Here is a 21,833-nt window from a genome sequence, read left to right on the forward strand (position 1 = left end):
CCTTTATCTCTCATTTTTTCAATGACTACTGTATGAAAGTCTGATTCTCCAGTTTGCATTTTAGACAGTGGAGTCTATGGATATATTCTCCGAGTCATAGGCATTTAAAACTGTGTTCTCTCATTTTTATGGCGATATAAACAAATTAACAAAAGTGTTTCTGGATCATCTATATGGTCACCTTGTAAAGGAGTACTGCTACAAGATTTCACTGTCTGTATTTATATTTGTGTTTATGATTGTATTGACAAGTTGTACTATTTTAAATGTTGTGGACAAATTAGAAAATAACTGTAATGAATTTAATGCATTAATGTCAAGTGAAGGCCAAATAACCTTCACTGAATGAACATTTCACAGTAGTAGAAACAGACACTAGTATAGGTGAATTAAATCATCATGAAGCAAAGTGTAATTTAGGTATGCCCAATTCAATAGAATCATCTTACCATCCTCATGCTAAAAGTGACCATTTTGTACCTGCAAAATATCACTTTAATCAGATTAGTGTTCATTTCAAGTGTATGTTTAAGTTTTATTTATATTTAACTGGTAAATTTTTTTTGGTTTTATGTTGTATATGGGTTGAGAGCTTCAAGTGTTTAGATAATAGGATAATTTAAGTCCAAATGGGAAGTACTGGTCTGTCTACAAACTATTACTCCATTTTGTAAACCTTGACCAGAGAGACATTAATAAGACGAAAGAGTGATTTAAAACAGAAGACATTTATTTCGCCTAATTTTTTTTTTTTCTTTATTGGTTTTAGAGAGCGAAGGAGAGAGAGAAACATCTTTGAGAGAGAACATCAATTGGCTGCCTCCTGCATGCCCCCCACTGGGAATGTGGCCCACAACCTGGGCATGTGCCCTGACTGGGAATCAAACCAGTGACCTCTTGGTGCTTGGGTCAGTGCTCAACCACACTGAGTCACACTGGCAGGGCGACCTAAATTTTTTAAACAAATAGTTCACATCTGAATGTAACACCATAACAAACTGCTATTATTTCTACTCCTCTCATTAAGTTTGTGCTTTCTGTATTCTTTTACTTCTCCTGAAGGATGAAGATCTACAAGAGATGGAAGATTTAGCCCTAAAAATGGAGACTCAGTTTGGCCAGTTTTTTGATCATGTGATTGTGAATGACAGCTTACAAGATGCATATGCCCAGTTGTTGTCTGCAGTTCAGAAGGCTCAGGAGGAGCCTCAGTGGGTACCAGCAACATGGGTTTCCTCTGATACTGAGTCTTAATGGCTTCTGCTTAATGTTGGAGTTTTAACAGTGTTCATGTTTCAGAGCTCTGGAGTAACAGCTGCAATCTAAAACAGCCATATTTGCCCTATTATAATGTGTGCAACTTTGAAAGTCCTGTAGTTTATTAACTAATCTTACTTGAAAAAAAAGTTTGCATTAAATGGTTATGCAGAGTTACCTGTTTGGCTATTAGAAGAAATTGTTTGCCTTTACTTTATATACAGCAATTAATAGGAATGTGAACAAAGTTGAGTCACTGAGTACAAGAACCTTTCATAGATTTCATATGCTCTTTGTACAATTCAGATAAAAAGATCTTTCCTAAATAAAATGGTGTTTAATTTCAGGAACTATACTTTACCTTATGAAACTTGTTTTATGAAAACAAGTTTTATGGATTTTATAAAAAGTGCCTACTGGACTAACTTCAGCAAGAAAGATAGGTTATATACACATTTCACATCTAACATCAAAACCTACAGAGACCACATTGCCCTCATCATTTTACAAATCAGACTACAAGGAAAAGTTATTCTAATCAGAGCTATAACAATCATTAAGTTTTCTAAAAGCCAATATCTACATTTATGCCTAAATTAGGACAGGGCAATGAATTTTAGTCCTAGAAACCAATCTGAGAAAACCACAAATTGAGGATGCTATTCCAAGAAGTCTTGTTTTCTTTTCTTCTCTAGGTCTAAAACTCCCAGTCGCTCCTCCTGCCCCTGTATCTTCTGCATCATTCCTTCCCCACATTTAACCACCCCCACTCTTTCTTAACTATAAAACAGAGTGTGTGCTTCAAAATATTCATAGGTTTTTGTTTTTTTTAATTTAAAGCGAATATTGCCCAATAGAACAAAATGAAAATTAGGTCATTCTTAATGATATTTCTGTGAGCCGGGGTTTCATGCTATGTTGTGCTTCTTTGAGAAAAAGGTTTCCCAAACTTGGTTTATACAGTTGTGGGATGGAGGGTAAGCAACTGGAGAAAATTTGACAATTGCCTCTATCAACACTCCTGTGCACACACAGGAGAAAATTTGACAGTTGCTTGTATCAACACACCCATGCACACACATACACACTGGAGAAAATTTGACACTGCCGGTACACACACACATACACACACTGGAGAAAATTTGACATTGCCTGTACATACACACACACACTGAAGAACATCTGACATTGTACACACACACACACCGGAGAAATTTGACATTGTCTGTACACACACACACGAGAAATTTGACATTGTACACACACACAGGAGAAATTTGACATTGTACACACACACACGAGAAATTTGACATTGTATACACACACACAGGAGAAATTTGACATTGTACACACACACACAGGAGAAATTTGACACTGTACACACACACAGGAGAAATTTGACATTGTACACACACACGAGAAATTTGACATTGTACACACACACACAGACACACACACACTGGAGAAAATCTGACATTGTACACACACACACACGAGAAAAATTGGCATTGTACACACACACACACAAGAAATTTGACATTGTACACACGCACACAGGAGAAATTTGACATTGTACACACGCACACCCGTCCCCATTCGAACGGAAGCTAGGGCCCGGTGGCTGAAAGCGTCATCCCTGACCGAAGCCTAGACACCGAGCGGAGCGGAGGCGGGCGCTGGAGACCCGGCCCCGCGGCGGCGGCCTCGTCTGGAGCCGCGAAGCCCCCGCCTCCCGCCGGTCCGGGAGGCCGCGGCGTCGCGGGGAACCAGGCTCGGGCCCGCGGCCGTTGCGCCCGAGGCAGCCGTCGGGGACGGCAGCATGAGGGCCGACCCGGGGCTTCGGTCGGAGGACCACCCGGTGAGCGGTGAGGGGCGCGGGGCGGTCAGCCACAAGTGGCGGGGGAGGAGGTGCTGCCCTAACGCTGCAGCCACCCTGGGGCCTGGCCGGCGCCGGGATCGGAACGGGGAGCCGGCGGGTGGCAGCGCGTCGACCCGTCGGCGCCACAGGATCGGATTGGGGCGGGGGTGGAAGTTCTTCCCTACACCGGGACCCGAGCTCTCCGAGCCGGGCGGGAAGTTTCCGGGGCCTGAGTGGGCACGTTGCCATGACGACGCCCACTCCAAGGTACCCCGGCCCCGGCGGGTTCTGGGCGGCCAGCGAGGCCCCTCCTGCTGACTCCTGCCCGGGGGTGTTTAAGCCGCCCGGGACAGAGATCGCTTTTTTCCTGTGGAGACTGTTAATCGCGGTCTTCTCTCATGTTTCTCGAACATGTCACTTGGGAAACCATGGGGAAAACCATGATTTCGACCTCTCGCCCGCCGGAGTCTCTCCTCCGGGACACGTCCGCCTGGAAGACCCGCGTTCCGCTCGCTCCCACCGCGCGGGAGCAGGCTGCGGGCCGAGGGCCTGGGGGCCGAGGGCCTGGGCGACGCGGCCCGTGACGCACTGCGCCTGCGCGCGCGGCCGGCGGGGCGGGAGTGAGCGCCGCCTGGGAGCCGGCGGCCGCTGGCCGCTGGGAAAGGATGGGCAGGAAGCAGGTGGTAAGCTAGCCTGAGTTACTTTCGAGTTTTTTGGGTTTTGGATTCAGTGGAACCGTCCTACTCTTGACGGCTTAAAGATTGGATTTTGGGGTGGGTGACGTCATTTCCCAGGAGTTTTGAAATGTGGAGCTGTGTGAACTGAGCCTTGGCTAGAACGCTGTTCACAGCATCTTTACAGCAAAAGCTCTTTCATGTGCTTGTCGTACTTTTCCTATTGTAATTTTGAGTACTGGATGGTGCCAAGACAGCCTGCCTTGCCTTCGTCTTGTAGCATTTATATTAATTCATAGTTTAAACGTATGGGTTGCTGAATGAACAGCTGCCGCAGAACAAACTGTAAAAGTCTCAATTTCAGCCCGTTTGAATCAATGTTCTCTGCAAGCAGCATGAGATACTTGGAACATTAGACTGATGTCTAGGCACTTCTGCTAGTTATTTTATTTGGAGAGAGTCCAGAGAGCTTCTTAATGATAATCTCTCTTAACTGCAAATACAACTCTTCTTATTCATGTAAAGCAGTATTTATAAGGGTTCCCCCGCCATTCTTTCTATCCTAAAGTGCATTCTTCATCTTGTATTTGGAGTGAGCTTTTTAAAAAATACGCGGCTCTGTGGCTTAAAACCTCCTTTGGCTTCCTATTGAATTGAAACAGAATCTAGATTCTTTCCCTCCATCTTCAGGACCCTAATTAATCTGGTCCCAGACTACCTCTCCTTGGTAACTGTTGTAGCCTTACTGGCCTTTTACACTCCAAGCCCAATCTTCCCGAAAGGCTTTTGTATTTGCTTCTCTTTGTAAAAAATCTAGGCTTTCTTACTCAGTTCTCAGCTCAGATATCTGAGACTTTCCCTAACTAAAGTAGCAGCCCTCATCCTCCCTCATTTATATATATCAACGTTATCTGCTAATACTTAACCACTAGAATATAAAGTTCCATGAAAGCAGGATTTCTCTGTTTTGTTCATTAATGTAGTCTTGGTGCTTAGAACAGGCCCTGACCTATAGATAAAAAGGAATGTAGAAAGGAAGGGATTTTATATGAAATTTAGAAGAGGTAGACGAAATCTAAATATTGCCCATTTGGTTCTCATCAGTACTTCCTGGCTTTCGCTGATGAAGAGTAATCAAAAGATTTGAAATATATGAAGTAAATATGCTCTAGGCTCTTAATTACAAGTAACTTTCTTCTTTTCCCCATAGCGTCCTCCACGAGCCCTTCCACCTGTGCCAAGGTAAAAGTAGTTTACAGTAATTTTATTATTGAATTTTTAAAATGCAGAATGAATCAAGTGAAAAATTGACTACCAATGCAAAACTATAGTAATTCAGAAAAGAATTCTTAACATTTTTAGGAAAAGACTTCTTCACAGTATAAAGGTGAAAAATCCCTGAATCATTAGGATAACAGTAATAATGAAATGTTCTGTTTCAAAGCCTGAATGTCAACATGGTAGGATAATGGATCCATTCTGAATTTTTCAGTTTCTTGTTATCAGAATTCGGACCTTCTTTTGTTTGCCAGAATAATTTCCTCAGAGTTTAAGCTGATCTTAATCTGTTTAATCCACTCTATTAATAGATAGTAGGGAATATGTATGTGTAGATTCAGAAAATATTGGGGTTATTTGATTAGTGGTTTTATTAAATAGCTTATTATTTATAAATAAGCTAGTTTGTAAACTAGCAGAATGTGTGTGGAAACTAATTTTTTAAAAAATTTGTAATGACTTAAGTCAGTTTTCAGTCTGACAATATAATATATTTCTAATAGAGTTTCTTTTTTTGTCTTTGTCCTGATTAAATTTGGTCGGTGTCATGTAAAGTGCTATTCAAGGTGAGTTAGTTCACTGTTAATGTAAACTTTCTAAATATAGTATTTGAAATTCAAAAGTTTAATTTGTTAATATTTCTCTTAAAATTGAATCTGAATGGTATAATTTATAATACTACAATATCCTTTTTATCAAAATAATCTGTGGCTGCCGTCTTTAAATGATGGCTGATAAATAACACTAGTTATATGGTTGATATTTGATCTTACAAACATAAACACATTCATTCCTGAATGGAGTCACCCAGATGATAACTTTTGGCTAGTTTATAGTCCTGTATTAGAGACTGCATCTTCCTTTATCTCATTTAGTTAGGATAAACTGGGATATGCTACAGTAACCCCCAAATCTTAGTGACTGAATATCATATAGGGTTATTTCTGGTTAATGCAAAGTCCAGTGTAGTAACAAATCAGGGCATTTGCCTTTCACTGCCGCTTCACTAATGATGTAGTGATTCAGTTGACTTCCATCCTGTGGTTTTACCATCTTAACATGAGGTCTCCTCAGTTACCACAGCATGGGAAGAGAATGCTGGAGGGTTTCTCACTGGCTCCTTCAATGTTCGGGTCTCCAAATGACAGATCACTTCTCTCACAGCCTATTGGCCAGAACCAATCATAGGACACACCTAAGTGCTAGGGAGCTGGGAAATGTTGGGGATCAGATGAGCTCACTTTCTGTGTCACAGTTTCTAACATCACTGACCAGCAGTGAGCTCTTGGTACCACATTATGGGCTCTCTTTGACTTTGTCAATTTCTTGCCTTCTTCCCCTAATGTGTAGATAGATGTTGGTTGGACCCAGAGAAGAGAGAGAAAGATCTCTATTAAAAGTTCCATTTTGACTGTTCCCTGCATAGAATTTTAGGCAGCCTTTTCTTTTCTTTTTGTTTTATAGATGATATTCCACTTAGTCGTCCTAAGAAAAAGAAGCCAAGAACAAAAACCATGCTAGGTGAGAAGTTGTTCTTTATTGTATGGGACCACAAGTTTTTCCAGAACCTCAGGCATGATAAATATCACAGATCAGGGAGAGACAAGGCCCTAGCAGTTCTAAGTCACTCCTGTGTTGAGGGTACAGTCAAGGTCATTGTGAAGCTGTGAGGTTCCTGGTAGTAGTGAGGGACAAGGCAGTGGACAGCCTGAAGACTGTTTAGAAGGACTCATAAAATAAAGTGTTGTGCCACCAATACTCTTACTTCCATTACATTCTTGGACTCTTGGAGGTCTTTTAACCCTAGGCAACAGAGGTTGTCTTAAGCTATTACTGGTTCCAGACCCCCTTGAACAGGATATACTGGATTTAGAGACACAACGTTCTTGGATCACTCTCTTTTTTCATTTCATTTTATTTATTTTATCTTTTGAAGGGAAGGAAGGGGAGGGAGTGAGGGAGGGGGGAGAGAGAGAGAGAGAGAGAGAAAAACATCGATGTGAAAACACATCTATCTGTTGCCTCCCAAATGACCCTGGCCGGGGCCAAGGATCAAACCTGCAACCCAGACACGTGCCCTTGACCAGACTCAAACCGCTGACGCTCTAACCACTAAGCCAAACTGGCCAGGGCTAGATGTATCATTTTAATCTGAGAATCTCTGTGTTAGAGCATGAGTCTGAAGGCAGGGCCATACCATGCAGGTATTAAAGTTCCAATAATGAGCAAGTTCTATGAACCCCTTTTTGTTTTGGTTATCCACTAGTAATCCTGCATGTTCTGACAGTAACTCTGACTTGCACATCTAGAATTCATCACCTTCAACAATAAATCAGTTTTTACTTCTCACAAATTTCTGTTAATGGAACCCACTGCTCTCCCAGTCACTAAGACTGGCAACCTCAGTGTCGTCTCTAACTGGTCCCTTCACTCTGCTTGTTGCCTCTACTTTCTTGCTTCTTTTACGGCATTTTGTATGTCTCTTTTCCCTTTCATTTCCACTGTCACAACTGTAGGTAGTTTAGCTCCTTTCCTCTTCTCGCCTGAGCTATTGGATTAGCCCCTACATTGTGCATCTAGCTTTCTTTCACTCTAGTTGTCCTGTTCACCACTGTTGGATGAGCTTCTCAAAGCTCATAACTGATCATACCTTATTAGCTGATCAGAAACTTATTTTGGCTTATTATTGATTGCCTAACAAATAGAGGAATAAGTGGAGAAAAAGAAATGAAGATGGATGCATAGAAAGAGAAAAAGACATGTAGACACAGATAAAACAAAAAGAAGAGATGCAAAGAGACTTAGATTCACAAAAATACTGAAATGCTAGGCTCTAAAAATATACTCACAGTTAAATAGAGACATGTACATCTAGACTTAGGAAGGTCACAGGTAGAGGATATAATAAAGAGAATTGGGGGAAGAGGTACGGCTCTGTCCCATCTACCAGCACTTCCTTCTTATACAAAAGAGAAAACAAAAATTCCGTGCTCTAGACAAAAATAGGGGATATGTTGCTAGGCTTTTATTAAAACTGTTCATTTAGCTTATTTCAAAATTTTCACTTCTACTATTTTGCAGTTCTGAAATGGTGGTGGGGAAGAAGAGCTATTTCTGGAGGATGGATTGCTAGCAGTAAAATTGCTAGACAGAAGACCTGTGCATTAGTAATATGATAAGATTCTGCTAAATTGCCTTCAAGGAAGCTTTAGTTATTGCCACCAACAGTGTTTGAGTGTCACATTTGCTAAATCCTTGATAATATTGGACAGCATCAGTCTTTTAAATATTTTGTCAATCTAGTGGGCAAAAAGTGCTTATTTTAGTTTTCATTTATCCGAATACCAATGAGGTTAAGCATATTTTTGTGTACTGATACATTTATATTTCTTTTGTGAAGAAGATGGGCAAGGGAATGTAGTCAAGTAAAATTCAAATATGCCGAAATGTGTCAAAATCTGTTCACGGACTTGGTGAGTGGAGAGATTGAAATGAATGACCAAATGAAGAGATTGATAAATTATCTGTTAACTACAATTATCCATGATGACATTATTATGTGTTAATTTACTAGTGAAGTACTAAACTGTATAGAAGCTGATCATTCTTAAGGCGTAAGACAAATGAGAGAGTTCTCTATGGTGACAGTTTCCATTATGTTTTTACCTTGTTGAAAATTCTGAAGCAAATTCTCCTCTCCTTCTTTTGTTCTTCTTTCTGAGTACACCCCTTCCCCTTTTTTTTCTTCTTCATTCTTCCTTTTTCCCTCATTTATTTCTTTTCTCAACTTAAAATCCAAAGTTACAGCTGAGGAGGAAAGAAATCAAGATTGGTTCTGTAGGAGAAGGGGTTATTATATAGGAAACATTCCAGTTCTCTCTTTTCCCATCTTTTTAAGACTCAATGGTATCTGCTCAAGTTATCTCATTTTTTTCACTCTGTATTTCTGTAGCAAGTGCTTCTTCGGAAGGTCTTGTTCAGACTGCTGTTCATAGGCCATCTGAGAGCAGTGAGCCACCAACTAAAGAACCCATAGAGCATCCAGAAGGTCCTGTTCAAAGAAGACAGAGGAAGACAAGGCTACCTCATGGTATGTAAAAACAACCAAGGTTAGGTTGTGATAGCAGTTGTGATTTGGGATGTATGAGTAAAAATCTGTATGTTCTCATTTTTTTCCTACCCATATCCTCCCTTTTTTTTTTCTTTATTGCTTAAGATTTTCATCACTAGGATAACTCCAATTTGTTTAGTCAAGAACACTTTTTTTTTTAAGTTTGTTGGTTTTAAAACATTTTTTTTTCTTTATTGATTTTAGAGAGAGGAAGGGAGAGGGAGGGAGAGATAGAAACATCGATGAGAAAGAACATCGATTGGCTGCCTCCTGCATGCCCCCCACTGGGAATTGGGCCCACAACTTGGGCCTGCGCCCTGATCGGGAATTGAACCAGCGACCTTTTGGTGCATGGGTTGACGGTCAACCACTGAGCCACACTGGCCAGGCAAGTCAAGAACAATTTAAAGGGTCTCTTTTGATCATATGTATGTAGATTATGAGGGAAGTGGTTCAAATTCAGGACTAAAATAGAAAGTTTAGACTTTTTAATTTTTGTTACAGATGTCCCTCCTTTTTTCCCCGTTGATACCCTCCTTCTCGCTCCCATCCCTCTAGATTTTGATATGTATAAGAATGTAGTATATGATGAATTAGACATTTTAGATTAGTGGGGAAAGGATAGATTTTTCTAATAATAATAATATAATAAAGTAACAGCCAACATTTATTGAGTTTTGCTCTGTCCCAGGGACTGTTCACAAGGTAAACAGTATTATATCATTTATTTTGCATATCAAATTGGCAATGCTTGTAAAATTTTATAAAATCCAAAAGTGTTGACGAGAAATGGGTACACTCTACACTGCTGATAGGAGTGTAAATTGGTATAGAACCTGCAGGAGTGAAAGTAACTGCAACAGCTACAGGTACAGTAATTAAAGGCTATTAACTGCAATTATTTTTATGAGTAGAAACTGGAAATACCAAACATTTGACAGTGTGATACTGGCTAAATGAAACATTTTATCCATTTAATAGAAACCAAGTACTCATTAACAGGATTATTAAAGTGATATTGTGACATGGAAAACCATCAGTAATATATCGTAGAGTCGAAAACAAAGGTTATAAAATAGTATGAATCAGAGGATCCCATATTGTAATATAGTTGTATTAATTTTTAGGGCTATCTTAACAGATTGCCACAAACTGAGTGACTTAAAACAACAGAAATGTAGTCTCTGACAGTTCTGGAGGATAGATGTTCAAAAGCAAGGTGTGAGCGGGGCCATGCTCTCTACAAAGGCTCTAGAAAAGAATCCATCTTTGCCTCTTCTAGCTTCTGGTGCTTCTTAGCAGCCCTTGGCTTATGATAGCATAACATCTTTCTGTGCCTGTCACCACATTTTTCTGTGTGTGTGTGTGTGTCTGTTGGATACATAATATTTTTCCATATTTTTGGCATTGCAATTTCAAATATTTTATGTTTAGAGGTATAAATTTTTTAAAATTAAATGCTAAAATATTTTTGCCCAATTAAAACTTTTAAGGTTCTTTTGTATTACAGAAATTTGTACATTATTTTTCTTTTAAAATTATAGTAATTTGAAATTTTAATCTACTTTTTTTCTTTTCAGAATTGGAGACTGCATTCACCCAGAAGACATCTAGTCCATCTTTATTACGAAATGAAAATGGTATCAATGTGGAGCCAGCTGAGGAGCCTATTATTCCAAAACCTCGAAGGAAGACAAAGTAAGAATTTATTTATTCTTCTAGTCTTTGAGGATAGATAATCTGGTGCTTAATTTGGAACTTCCAAATGATAGTTTTTGATTAAGTCTTATAAATACTTGTAATTGTATAACTTTAGGATAAGTAGTATTACAAAACATCTATTAAACCAATCTAATGATAAATTTGAAATATGTAGACCACTGAGAAAAGTAAAATATTGTACTTGAATAAAAATTCTTAGGAGCTGTCTCTAAAGAGGAGAAACACAAATAGAAGATTTTATATAAGTAGTAAGAATTTACATATTTAAGATATTAAAAATTAAAGGTAATATTAATAAAATAAGCTGTGATAATTTATTTTCTCATGTTAACAGAGTCCAAATTATGATTATTTCATCAATAAGTAAACTGTATATTTTAGTATAGGAACTTCAGTGTCAGATAAAATAGAACAGCATATTTTAAAGAAGTACACTGGAAGTTATATAACACTATTATTTGTATTTAGATATGACCCTATAGTAACCAATGTCTGTATAAAATTATATAATTTTAAGTCTGGAAAGAACCTTACAAATCTAGTTCAATCACTTAATTGTCCAGAGGATAAAACTGAGGTCTACAAAAATATAGGTGATGACTCACTGCACATAATAGTTAATAACTGATCTGTCTGAGTAAAATCTAAATTTCTCTACTTAAAGTCCAGGGCTCTTTTCTTTCTACTCACAGGTACTTCCTTATGTGGGTCTGTAAAAATTCAGTAATCGTCTATTTTGCTTACTTTCTCCCTGATTACAGGAAAACTCAGCCAGCAGAATTGCATTATGCCAATGAGCTAGGAGTAGAAGATGAAGACATAATTACTGATGAGCAAAGAAGTCCAGAACAACAGTCTGTATTCACTGCACCCACTGGCATTAGCCAGCCTGTAGGCAAAGTTTTTGTGGAAAAAAACCGTGAGTAGTTCCTTGTTTTGGAATATGAACTCTTTAAGAAGTATGCAAAGATATCCTTTGATCTAGGAATTATACTTCTGGAAATCTGAATTAAGCAAAAACATGGACAAAAATTTACACACAAAGCTAATCATCACACTGTTATTCATGAGAATGAAAAACTATAAATAACCTAAATATGAATGAGCAGGGGAATGGTTTCAGTAAGGAATGCTTTATCTATACAATAAAATCTACATCATTAAAAATAATGTTTAGGCCCTGGCCGGTTTGGCTCAGCGGTTAGAGCGACGGCCTGCGGTCCAGAGAGACCCGGGTTTGGTTCCCACTAGGGGCACGTACCTCGGTTGCAGTTTGTCCCTGGCCCTGGTTGGGTCGTGAGGGTGGCAGCCACTTGATGTGTCCCTTTCACATTGATGTTTCTCTCTCTTTCTCTCTCTCCCTCACACTTTATCTGAACAAAAAATGAAAAAATGTCCTCGGGTGAGGATAAAAAAAAATTAGAAAAATAATGTTTAGCCTGGCCAGTGGCTCAGTGGTTGAGCGTCGACCCATGCACCAAGAAGTCTCCAGTTCGATTCCTGATCAGGGCACATGCCCAGGTTGTGGGCCTGATCCCCATTGGGGGCATGCCAATCAATGTTCTCTCTCATCGATGTTTCTATATATCACTCTCTCTCCCTTCCTCTCTCTCTAAAATCAATAAAGAAAAAAATAAAAAATAAAAATAATGTGTAGGGAGAATTTTACATTTTGTGGAAAGACTCTAATGAAAAATAAACATACACACACATATAGTTTGATCTCAGCTACAGAATTGACAGGACAAAAGACTAGAAGGAAATACGCTAAAACATTATTGCCAGTTGTTTCTGGGATATTGATTTTGGGTAATTTAAAATAGCTCCCCTTATCCTTCACCTATTTCTTTCTTCTTTGTTGTACTTTACCAGTTTTCTGTAATTGGTTGTGTTGGTGGTGGGCCAGGTAATGATATAAATTCTATAATTAAAAATAAATGAGAGCCCAGCTGGTGTGGTGTAGTGAATTGAGCATCATCCCATGGACTGAGAGCTCCTGGTTCGATTCCTGGTCCGGACACATGCCTGGGTTTAAGGCTCTATCCCCAGTAGGGGGCATGCAGGAGGCAGCCCATTGATAGTTCTCTCTCACATTGATGTTTCTCTCTCTCCCTTCCTCTCTCTCTCTCAAAAAATCAATAAAAATACATTTAAAAAATAAATACATAAATGAGAGAACATATATGATGGCATTACCATATTAAATAAGAAATACAATATTATAGCTGTATGTTCTTTTGGAAAATAGTTCTGGTATTGTATGGCATGCACTGGTTATAAGACTGCATTTGTAGTGTTTTAAGAAAAACTTACCAGCCCTGGCTGGTTTGGCTCAGTGGTTAGAGCGTCGGCCAGTGGACCAGAGAGACCAGGGTTTGGTTCCTGCTAAGGGCATGTACCTCAGTTTCAATTTGTACCAGGCTCTGGTTGGGGTTGTGTGGGTGACAACTAGTCGATGTGTCTCTTTCACATTGATGTTTCTCTCTCTTCCTTCCTCTCTCCCTCCTGTTCTATCTGAAGATGAATGCAAAAATGTCCTCGTGTGAGGGTTAAAAAAAACTTACCAAAAGCATGATCATGACCATATGTTCCTCCCTTGCCCCTAAGCTATGAATATGCTGCCTAAAGAGCTCATCTGAAACATAAAGATTAGTCCTTAAAATTTACAATTTATTTTACATAAGTTGTTTTAAATTGTGGTTCTGTAAATCCCATCTAAGGGACCTTTGCCAGTGAGAAACCTGTGATCTAGATAGGCTGAATTTTCCAGTCTCCCAGTTGGTTAGTGCAGAACTGGGACTCAGGGTTTCATGACTTCTAGTCAACTGCTTTAACTGTGTACCTGTGGCCATTTAATTTGCTTCAGGCTATTTTCTTTTTTTTTTTTTTATCCTCACCCGAGGACATTTTTTTCCATTTTTTCTTTCTTCAGATAGAGTGGGGGGGGGGGGGGAGAAACATCGATGCAAAAGGGACACATCAAGTGGCTGCCACCTGCACAACCAGGGCCAGGGACAAACTGCAACCGAGGTACATGCCCTTTGCAGGAACCGAACCCGGGTCTCTCTGGACTGCAGGCTGATGCTCTAACTGCTGAGCCAAACAGGCCAGGGCACTTAAGGCTATTTTCAAGCAATATCACTCAATCATTTTTATTCTTGCTTCCCTTAGCACAGAAACTTCCCTAATAGAGTAACTGACCATAAAAAATACTGGTTGTCTGTCCAAAAGTCATCTTTTTGTAGGGAAAATTAGGTGATGCACTTCTGTCTTTTGTTCTCCAGTGTACCCTACAGTCAGGTTTTCCAAGCAAGATTGAAATGGAGCCTTTCCTGCCCTGGCCAGTTTGGCTCAGCAGTTAGAGTGTTGGCCTGTGGTCCAGAGAGACCCGGGTTCGGTTTCTGCTAAGGGCATGTACTTCAGTTGCAGTTTGTCCCCGGCCCTGGTTGGGTCATGCGGATGGCGGCCACTTGATGTGTCCCTTTCACATCGATGTTTCTCTCTCTCTCTCTTTCTCTCTTCCTCTGTCTCCCTCCCGCTCTGTCTGAACAAGAAATGGAAAAATGTCCTCGGGTGAGGATAAAAAAAAAAAAAAAGAAATGGAGCCTTTCCTGCTGCCTGAGGTTCATTTGTGGATTGGTAGATATATGAGAAGGGACCTCCTTGTCAACAGTGAAAGGATGAATCTCTGTTCACACAGTGTTGCAGTATTGACACTTGAACCCGATACTTTTCACAGGAATCCTCTTAAAAGAAGTTTATGAAAACAACCTATTTCTGTCATCACAGAGCATGTGCCATGCTACATACACTGTATCTTTTCCTAAGAAATGTAATGTGTTTTCAAATATTTACTTACCTTTATAGTGTTGACATTTAAACTTTAGTACTTCTAAAATCTCTAAATTAGACTATATTAGACTTTGTCATCTTAAAGGTTTCTAGACTTTCTTCTTAGTTGGAGGTTCATTACTGTATTTCATTAAATATAGTCAATTTCCAAAACTGTTACTTCAATATCTATTTTGGTTTGAGAAGAAAGCACATGGATATGCTGTTTAAAAGTTCTTAAGTGTGAAATAACAAAAAAAGAGACTGTAGGAATTCTCTCTTGTTAGTTAATAATTTTGTAATGTGTTCTTAGGGCGATTCCAGGCCACCGATCGTTCAGAGTTGATAAAGACCACAGAAAATATAGAAATGTCAGTGGACCTGAAGCCTTCCTGGACCACCAGAGATGTGGCCCTGTCAGTGCACCGGGCTTTCAGGTGACTCTTTGGCTGGAGTTTTCTTAAACATTCCATCTTTCTTTTAAGTGTTGCTTGTTCAACACTTAAATAATCTACCTTCTCTGTAGTAAAAAGAAAAAGCTTGTTTTTACTTTTTATGAAATGTTGAATTTTATTCTTATATGCGAATAGATTTTTAAAATATTTAGCTGTTTACTTTAGTAATTCATGTATAATAACTAACCCCTTTTCCATTCAGGATGGTTGGTCTCTTTTCTCATGGCTTTTTAGCTGGCTGTGCTGTGTGGAATATCATTGTGATATATGTTCTAGCAGGAGATCAGCTTTCTAACCTCTCAAACCTTCTGCAACAATACAAGACGTTAGCATATCCATTCCAGAGTCTTCTCTACTTGCTTTTGGCTCTAAGTACAGTTTCAGCTTTTGACAGGTAAGACTGATGTGACTATAGATCCTTCTAACCTTTCTTCAAGGGGAAATGTTGAGTAAAATATGTCACTGAATATGACAGTTTTCAAAATAGAATTATAAGATATTGATATTTGACTTTTTTAGGCCAATTTGTTTTCGTTAATTTTTGAGTGGGTGAAGTGGGAGGTGGAAATACGGTGGGAAAAAAACACCCAAAAGTCTTAACTCATTTCAGCATCAACTCTAAGTCTAAAATTTCTTCCAAATATAATCAATTCAAAAAGTCCTAATTATAATCTTCCAAACCATTTGAATCAGGTATAGAAGAGAGTCTGGATATTTTCTCAGTTTCCTAGAGTTGTTTTACAAAGTACAGCAAACTAGGTGGCTTAAAACAACAGGAATTCTCTCACAGTTCAGGAGGGTAGAAGTCTGAAATCAAGGTGTCAGCAAGGTCGGTTCCATTTTGGAGGGCTCCAAGAAAGTCTCTTCCACGCCGCTCTCCTAGCTGCCAGTGGTTGCTGGCAGTCCGTGGCATTCCTTGGCTTAGAGAATTATCACTCCAGTCTCTCAGTGGCAGTCTTTCTGTGTGTCTCTGTGTCTGTGTCTTTTCTCTTATAAGGACACCAGTCATATTCTAGAGGCCTCATCTTAACTTGATCACAAATGCAAAGATCCTATTTCCAAATAAACTGTAGCTACTTAAGGCTTAGTAAGAGACAATAAATGGGTAGCATTAGAATAGAGGAAGGAAAGCTATAGTTAAGACTATAGTTTTATAAGAAGTTTATAGTTGCACTGTGACAAGAGACTTTTGTATTTTCTAGGATTGACTTTGCCAAAACATCAGTAGCAATTCGAAATTTTCTTGCCCTGGATCCAACAGCTTTTGCATCTTTCTGTGAGTAAATTGTTTAATTTGATAACTGTTATATTTGTGTTACATTTTAATTCTGAATGAGGAAAAGTTTAATTTTATTTTTAAAAAGATCTTTTATTATTGTTACCTATCAACATCACTTATAGATGTTCAGTAGAATTATAATTAAAAAAAACATGGTAGGCATAATTTGGATAGAATTATTTTTAATAGAGGTTGATCTTAGTAATTTTTAAAAGTTTAATTTGTTGTTTTATAGTAAGTAGTATTTAGCTTCTGTATTTTCCACTTGATATTAAACAGATTGAGCTGGTGGCATTTCAGTAACAATATTTTTTATCTGATAATTTGGAATACATTTTGTTCTAAGTTATGAAAATATTAATAAAACTAGTTTTAGGACCTTGAGTCAGTTATTTAATTTCTTAAAAGATCTTCTAGGTTTCAGTCAGTTCTAATAATGAAATATTGAGCATCTCAAAAGACTCTTCTATACCTGTGTTCTTAAAAAATAATCCAGTGTATTAAAAAAGATCAAATGAATTTTTTTATATCATTGCCTGAAGTACAGATTATCTTTTACCCTCATCTGTAAGTTCAAATAAACTTGACTGTTAAAAATACATTATTTGTAATTTCATTTATCTTTTTCTCAGTGTACTTTACTGCTCTTATACTATCTCTGAGTCAGCAAATGACAAGTGACAGGATCCACCTTTACACACCTTCTTCTGTTAATGGTAGCCTCTGGTAAGATGCACAGTAGCAATAGCAGTTGTTGATGGTAATAATAGCAATGGGAGTAATGGTACTATTCTAATCCTTCTACTTTTTTCATGTTTTTATCTATAAATTATAATAAAGGCCCTATATTTGTCTCCAAAATTGTGGCAAGAAAATACCTATTCTATTTGTTAATGGAAAACTATTGTTATAAACACCTGCATTTTTAATGAACTGTCTTCATTTTACAAATCTTTTAAATCTCTTAAGTTATGGTTTTAAAATATGTCATTACACGATGAACTAGAAGAGCTCAGCACCTCACCTCCCAGTCTGGAGCCTAATACCCCAGCATAGTGATGGGAGTGAGTAGCTGGGATAGAGTCGGAAAGCCAAGCAATGCTAGAGGGAGAGTGGACTAGGAAGCGCCAACCTCCTCAGATCAGTGGCCAGCCAGAAGCTAACAGGAAGACTGAGACAGTTCACAAAGCTCAGAGTGGCAGTCTTTTTTGAGGGAGTGGCTAGGAGGATGAGGTAAAGAGAGAAAGGAAAGATACTCCATGAAGAGTAAATGGCATCATAATAGTTAGAAGGGAAACTTAGAAAAATTTGTTGAAAACACTGAATTTCGGAGAAAGAGAAACATCAACGTGAGAGAAACACATCAAGTGGTTGCCACCCACACAACCCCAACAGGGGCCAGGGACAAACTGCAACCGAGGTATGTGCCCTTAGCAGGAACCAAACCCGGGACTCTGGTCCCCAGGCCGATGCTCTAACCGCTGAGCAAAACTGGACAGGGCTGGAAAAAATTTTCCAAGCAAATGGAAATGAAAAAAAAGCTCGTATAGCAATACTCCTATCTGATAAGATAGACTTCAAAACGAGGGCTATAATAAAAGAAAAAAAGGAAACACTGAATTTCCATTTATATCAGTGTACAAAGCATATCCGTTTAGAATTCAGTAACCTTTATTCTCATGATATATGTTTATGAAATATGTATATATGGTTGTATTTTATAGGACATTATATTTTATTTCATTCTTGTTATTCCTGTAGGTAAGGACTGCTATTTTTAAAGTTCATAAAATATATATGTTTACATATATGAACAAAAATGAAGACATTAATAATGAGTATTTCTGTATCTTTAGGGCAGCAGGAATTGAGGAACAGGTTCTCCAGCCATGGATCATGGTGAATCTGGTGGTGGCCGTACTGGTTGGATTATCTTGGCTTTTCTTGTCTTATAGGCCAGGCGTGGATCTTAGTGAAGGTATTAAAGAATAAATAGTATAAGCATATCATGGAATCTTTTATAATGATTTAAAAAATCTCTTAATGGCGCCCTGGCCAGTTTGGCTCAGCAGTTAGAGCGTTGGCCCCGCAGACCAGAGTCTCCTGGGTTCAGTTCCCACTAGGGGCATGTACCTCGGTTGCTGTTTGTCCCTGGCCCCGGTTGGGGTAGTGTGGGTAGCAACCACTCAGTGTGTCTCTCTCATATCAATGTTTCTCTCTCTCTCTTTCTCCCTTTCTCCCTCCTGCTCTATCTGAAGATAAATGCAAAAATGTCCTCAGGTGAGGATAAAAAAAAATCTTTTAGTGGCTATAGCTTATAATATTGTGACAACAAAGACATATTTAAAATAAAATAAAGTGGTGAAACAGAATGCCAAGAGAAGCAGGAAGGAGTGTCTAGGAGAGCTAGAGTCTCTAAGTACTGAATGAGGGCCTTCAGTGACCCTGGAGCATATTTAAGAGGTGGTTTTTTTCTGGAACCCATCAAGTATTTTATAGAATGTCTTTGCTCTTCATTTCTCCTATTCTTCCAGTCAAAGTATCTCTTTATTTTGTTCTATTTTTATTATAGTTTACTTTCAGTATTATTTTGTAATAGTTGCAGCTATACAGTATAGTGGTCAGACAATCATACACTTCACAAGATAAAAATATATCTTAATTTGTAATAAATCATACTTCATCTATGTAGCCTCTGTCAGATGCATATTAAAGTGAATTATTCTTACCTCTTCCTCTACGTGTAACAAATTCTTAACCTTTCATTGTCTAATAGTGTTTAGTAATCTTACCTGTAGTGTGCCCAGTGTGAAGTGAGATTTACTAATCTCTGGTTCTCAGACTCCTTTTGGAATCCCCGAAGGAAGGGAGTCGTATTGGCAAACTAGTCCTTCAGCACTACTCTAGGAACTGCTGGGTATTTGTAGTGTAAGTTGTATTTCATTGGTGGATGTTCCACAATTTCACCCTTGAATCTCTATGATATTTTCTGGACTTTGGTTATTATTCTTGACTATTGAACATCCTTAGCATTTAACTGAAATTTGATTAACTAATTAGAAACTGTCTCAGAACCTTCTCAACATTTCCATTTGTAAAAACCAAGACAAAAAAAATGTAATCTTCTGTATTTTTATTTATGAATGTACCTTTTTTTGTATCGCCATTCTTGTGTTGCTTCACTAAATATCCTGTTGCTTTATTTCTTTTGCTATATGATATATGCAAAGTATTTTTAAAAATCATCTAAGGGTTTATGTGTTTTGCTATTTTCTTTCACTCGGTACAGTTTTTAGTCATTCAAATCAGTAGATGAGTGGACAAAAACAGCTATGGTACATTTACACAATGGAATACTACTTGGCCATTAAAAGGAAGGAAATTTTACCCTTTGGGACAATAGGGATGGACCTGGAGAAAATTATGCTAAATGAAATAAACCAGTCAGAGAAAGACAAATACCATATGATTTCACTCATACATGGAATTTAGTGAACAAACTGAACTAACAAGCAAAATAGAGACACACTCATAGATAGAGAACAAGCTGACAGCTCTGGTTGGGGGTGGATGTTGGGGGAGTGGAGGGATTGAGCAGAAAAGGAAAAAAAGAGAAAGAACTCATGGACATGGACAACAGTGTGGTGATTGTGGGTGGTGGGGGGCGGGGGGTGGAAGAGGGTATAGGAGGATAATGGTAATGGGAAAAATGAAAACATCAGAATTTTGAATAGATGTTATAATTCAAATAAAGTAATATTTGAAGGGAAAAATTTTTTTTTCATCTAATACTTACATCAGAAGACTTTATTAGGTTGCTAAGGTTTTCTTTGTTTTTTTTTTTATCTGTTTTGGTATTTTAATAAATTACCTATATATGCTAAATAATTGTTTAAATATAGAAATTTCAGCTAATAGCATTCTACACTATAGTTGGGATTGAAGCTACATCTAGCAAGCTTGGGTAGTATTCAGTCTAAATCACAAAGTGTGTGTTACTGTTTACAGAAGCCTGCTGTCTTTTAGTGCCATGTGAATTATATAACATTTATTTCCGTGTGGATAAAAAGTAAATATAAAGTGGGGATGACAATACCTCACTTACAGGGTGATTATGGTGATTAAATGGGATAACACATTTAAGACATCTGGACAAACACCTCCTGTTAGTTCCAGGTAGTTGCTATACATCTGTCCCCTACGTTTTAGGTTATCATGATCACTATAGAATTAGACATTTCAGCTGTCTAATTCTAATTTCATGATCCTGGATTCTCCAAGTGACTTAAATTTTGTCTTCGTTATATGTTTTATTTTTCAGGGGTTAATACATTTAAAATTTGAAGTGTTTTATTTTTTGAAAAATTTTAAATGCAAAACTTGCACATTTGTCATTAGCTCATCTTTTTTTTTTAATTTATTTATTTTTGTTACAGATGTTTCTCCTTTTTCTCCCACTGATTCCCTCCTCCTCCTCCCCTCCCTGCCCTGTCCCCAGCCTTGTTATCCATGTCCATTGTTCATGCACACATGCATATAGGTTCTGTGGTTTATCTCTTCCCCACCACCCCCTCTTCTGGGGATTGTCAGCCTGTACCCCACTTCCACATCTCTGGGACTACCCTATTCCTCAGACTGTTATGTTCATTATATTCCACAAATAAGTGAGATCATATGATACTTGTCTTTCTCTGTTTGGCTTGTTTCACTTAGGATGATACTTTCCAGGTCCCTCCATGTCGTCTCAAAGGATAAGAGCTCTTTCTTTCTTACAGCTGCATAGTACTCCATCATGTATATGTACCACAGCTTTTTTATTCATTCATCTACTGATGGACATTTGGGCTGTTTCCAGATCTTATCATTAGCTCATCTTTTAAATCAATTTTCACTATCAAGAGTTCTTGCTTGTACTTGAGAGCTTTCTATTGTTGTATATTATGTCAATATTTTAAAGGACTGTTTGTAACTAAACTGAAAAACTCTTTTTGAGGTACTGGGAAACCATTTTTAATATGATCTGTTCCTCTTCTCTTCCAGAGTTGATGTTCTCCTCTGATGTGGAAGAATATTCTGATAAAGATAAGGGAATCAAAGCCTCTTCATAATGCCAACTCACCTTCAGAGGAATAACGCAGTATTTCTAATTCTTCCCATTGTTTTTAATTGTATTTTTATAAGATATGTACAGGTGTATTTGGAATTGATTTTTTGATTATGTAATTTTGAAAAAATGCTCAAGATTATGGAAAATGTTAAATTGTATCTGCAATTTATACCCAAACATTGTCTTTTTTATTGTTTGTTAATCCTCACCCAAGGATATTTTTCCATTGATTTTTAGAGACAGTGGGAGGGAGGGAGAGAG

At 38.2% G+C, this 21,833-nt stretch overlaps 2 protein-coding genes across 7 annotated transcripts in view; both read left to right on the forward strand.

The window, feature by feature from the left end:
* Positions 1-1,603, forward strand: part of MPP4 (membrane palmitoylated protein 4) — a 40,363-nt gene extending 38,760 nt beyond the window's left edge. For all 5 annotated transcript variants that reach the window (XM_036254417.1, XM_036254416.1, XM_036254418.1 and 2 more), the window contains one exon: positions 1,063-1,603. In XM_036254417.1, coding sequence (XP_036110310.1) covers positions 1,063-1,254 — 192 coding nt within the window. In that variant the 3' untranslated portion in view covers positions 1,255-1,603. The remainder of the gene's footprint in view (positions 1-1,062) is intronic.
* Positions 1,604-3,029: 1,426 nt separating this feature from the next.
* TMEM237 (transmembrane protein 237) lies at positions 3,030-21,793 on the forward strand. Of its 2 annotated transcripts, none has more exons than XM_036254541.1 (13): positions 3,030-3,115; positions 5,000-5,031; positions 5,623-5,633; positions 6,532-6,588; positions 9,020-9,157; positions 10,759-10,876; positions 11,662-11,819; positions 15,045-15,168; positions 15,389-15,580; positions 16,389-16,462; positions 17,098-17,191; positions 18,322-18,443; positions 21,506-21,793. In XM_036254541.1, exons 1-13 carry the CDS (start codon positions 3,077-3,079, stop codon positions 21,571-21,573), a joined length of 1,227 nt encoding a protein of 408 aa, XP_036110434.1. In that variant the 5' UTR covers positions 3,030-3,076; the 3' UTR covers positions 21,574-21,793. The 2 variants fall into 2 exon arrangements, with proteins under 2 accessions (XP_036110434.1, XP_036110435.1); XM_036254542.1 differs by lacking the exon at positions 3,030-3,115 and adding an exon at positions 3,742-3,798.
* The last annotated feature ends 40 nt before the right edge of the window (positions 21,794-21,833 follow it).

The sequence above is a fragment of the Molossus molossus genome, unplaced genomic scaffold (assembly GCF_014108415.1).
Source record: "Molossus molossus isolate mMolMol1 unplaced genomic scaffold, mMolMol1.p scaffold_m16_p_11, whole genome shotgun sequence".
Taxonomy (NCBI): Eukaryota; Metazoa; Chordata; class Mammalia; order Chiroptera; family Molossidae; genus Molossus; species Molossus molossus.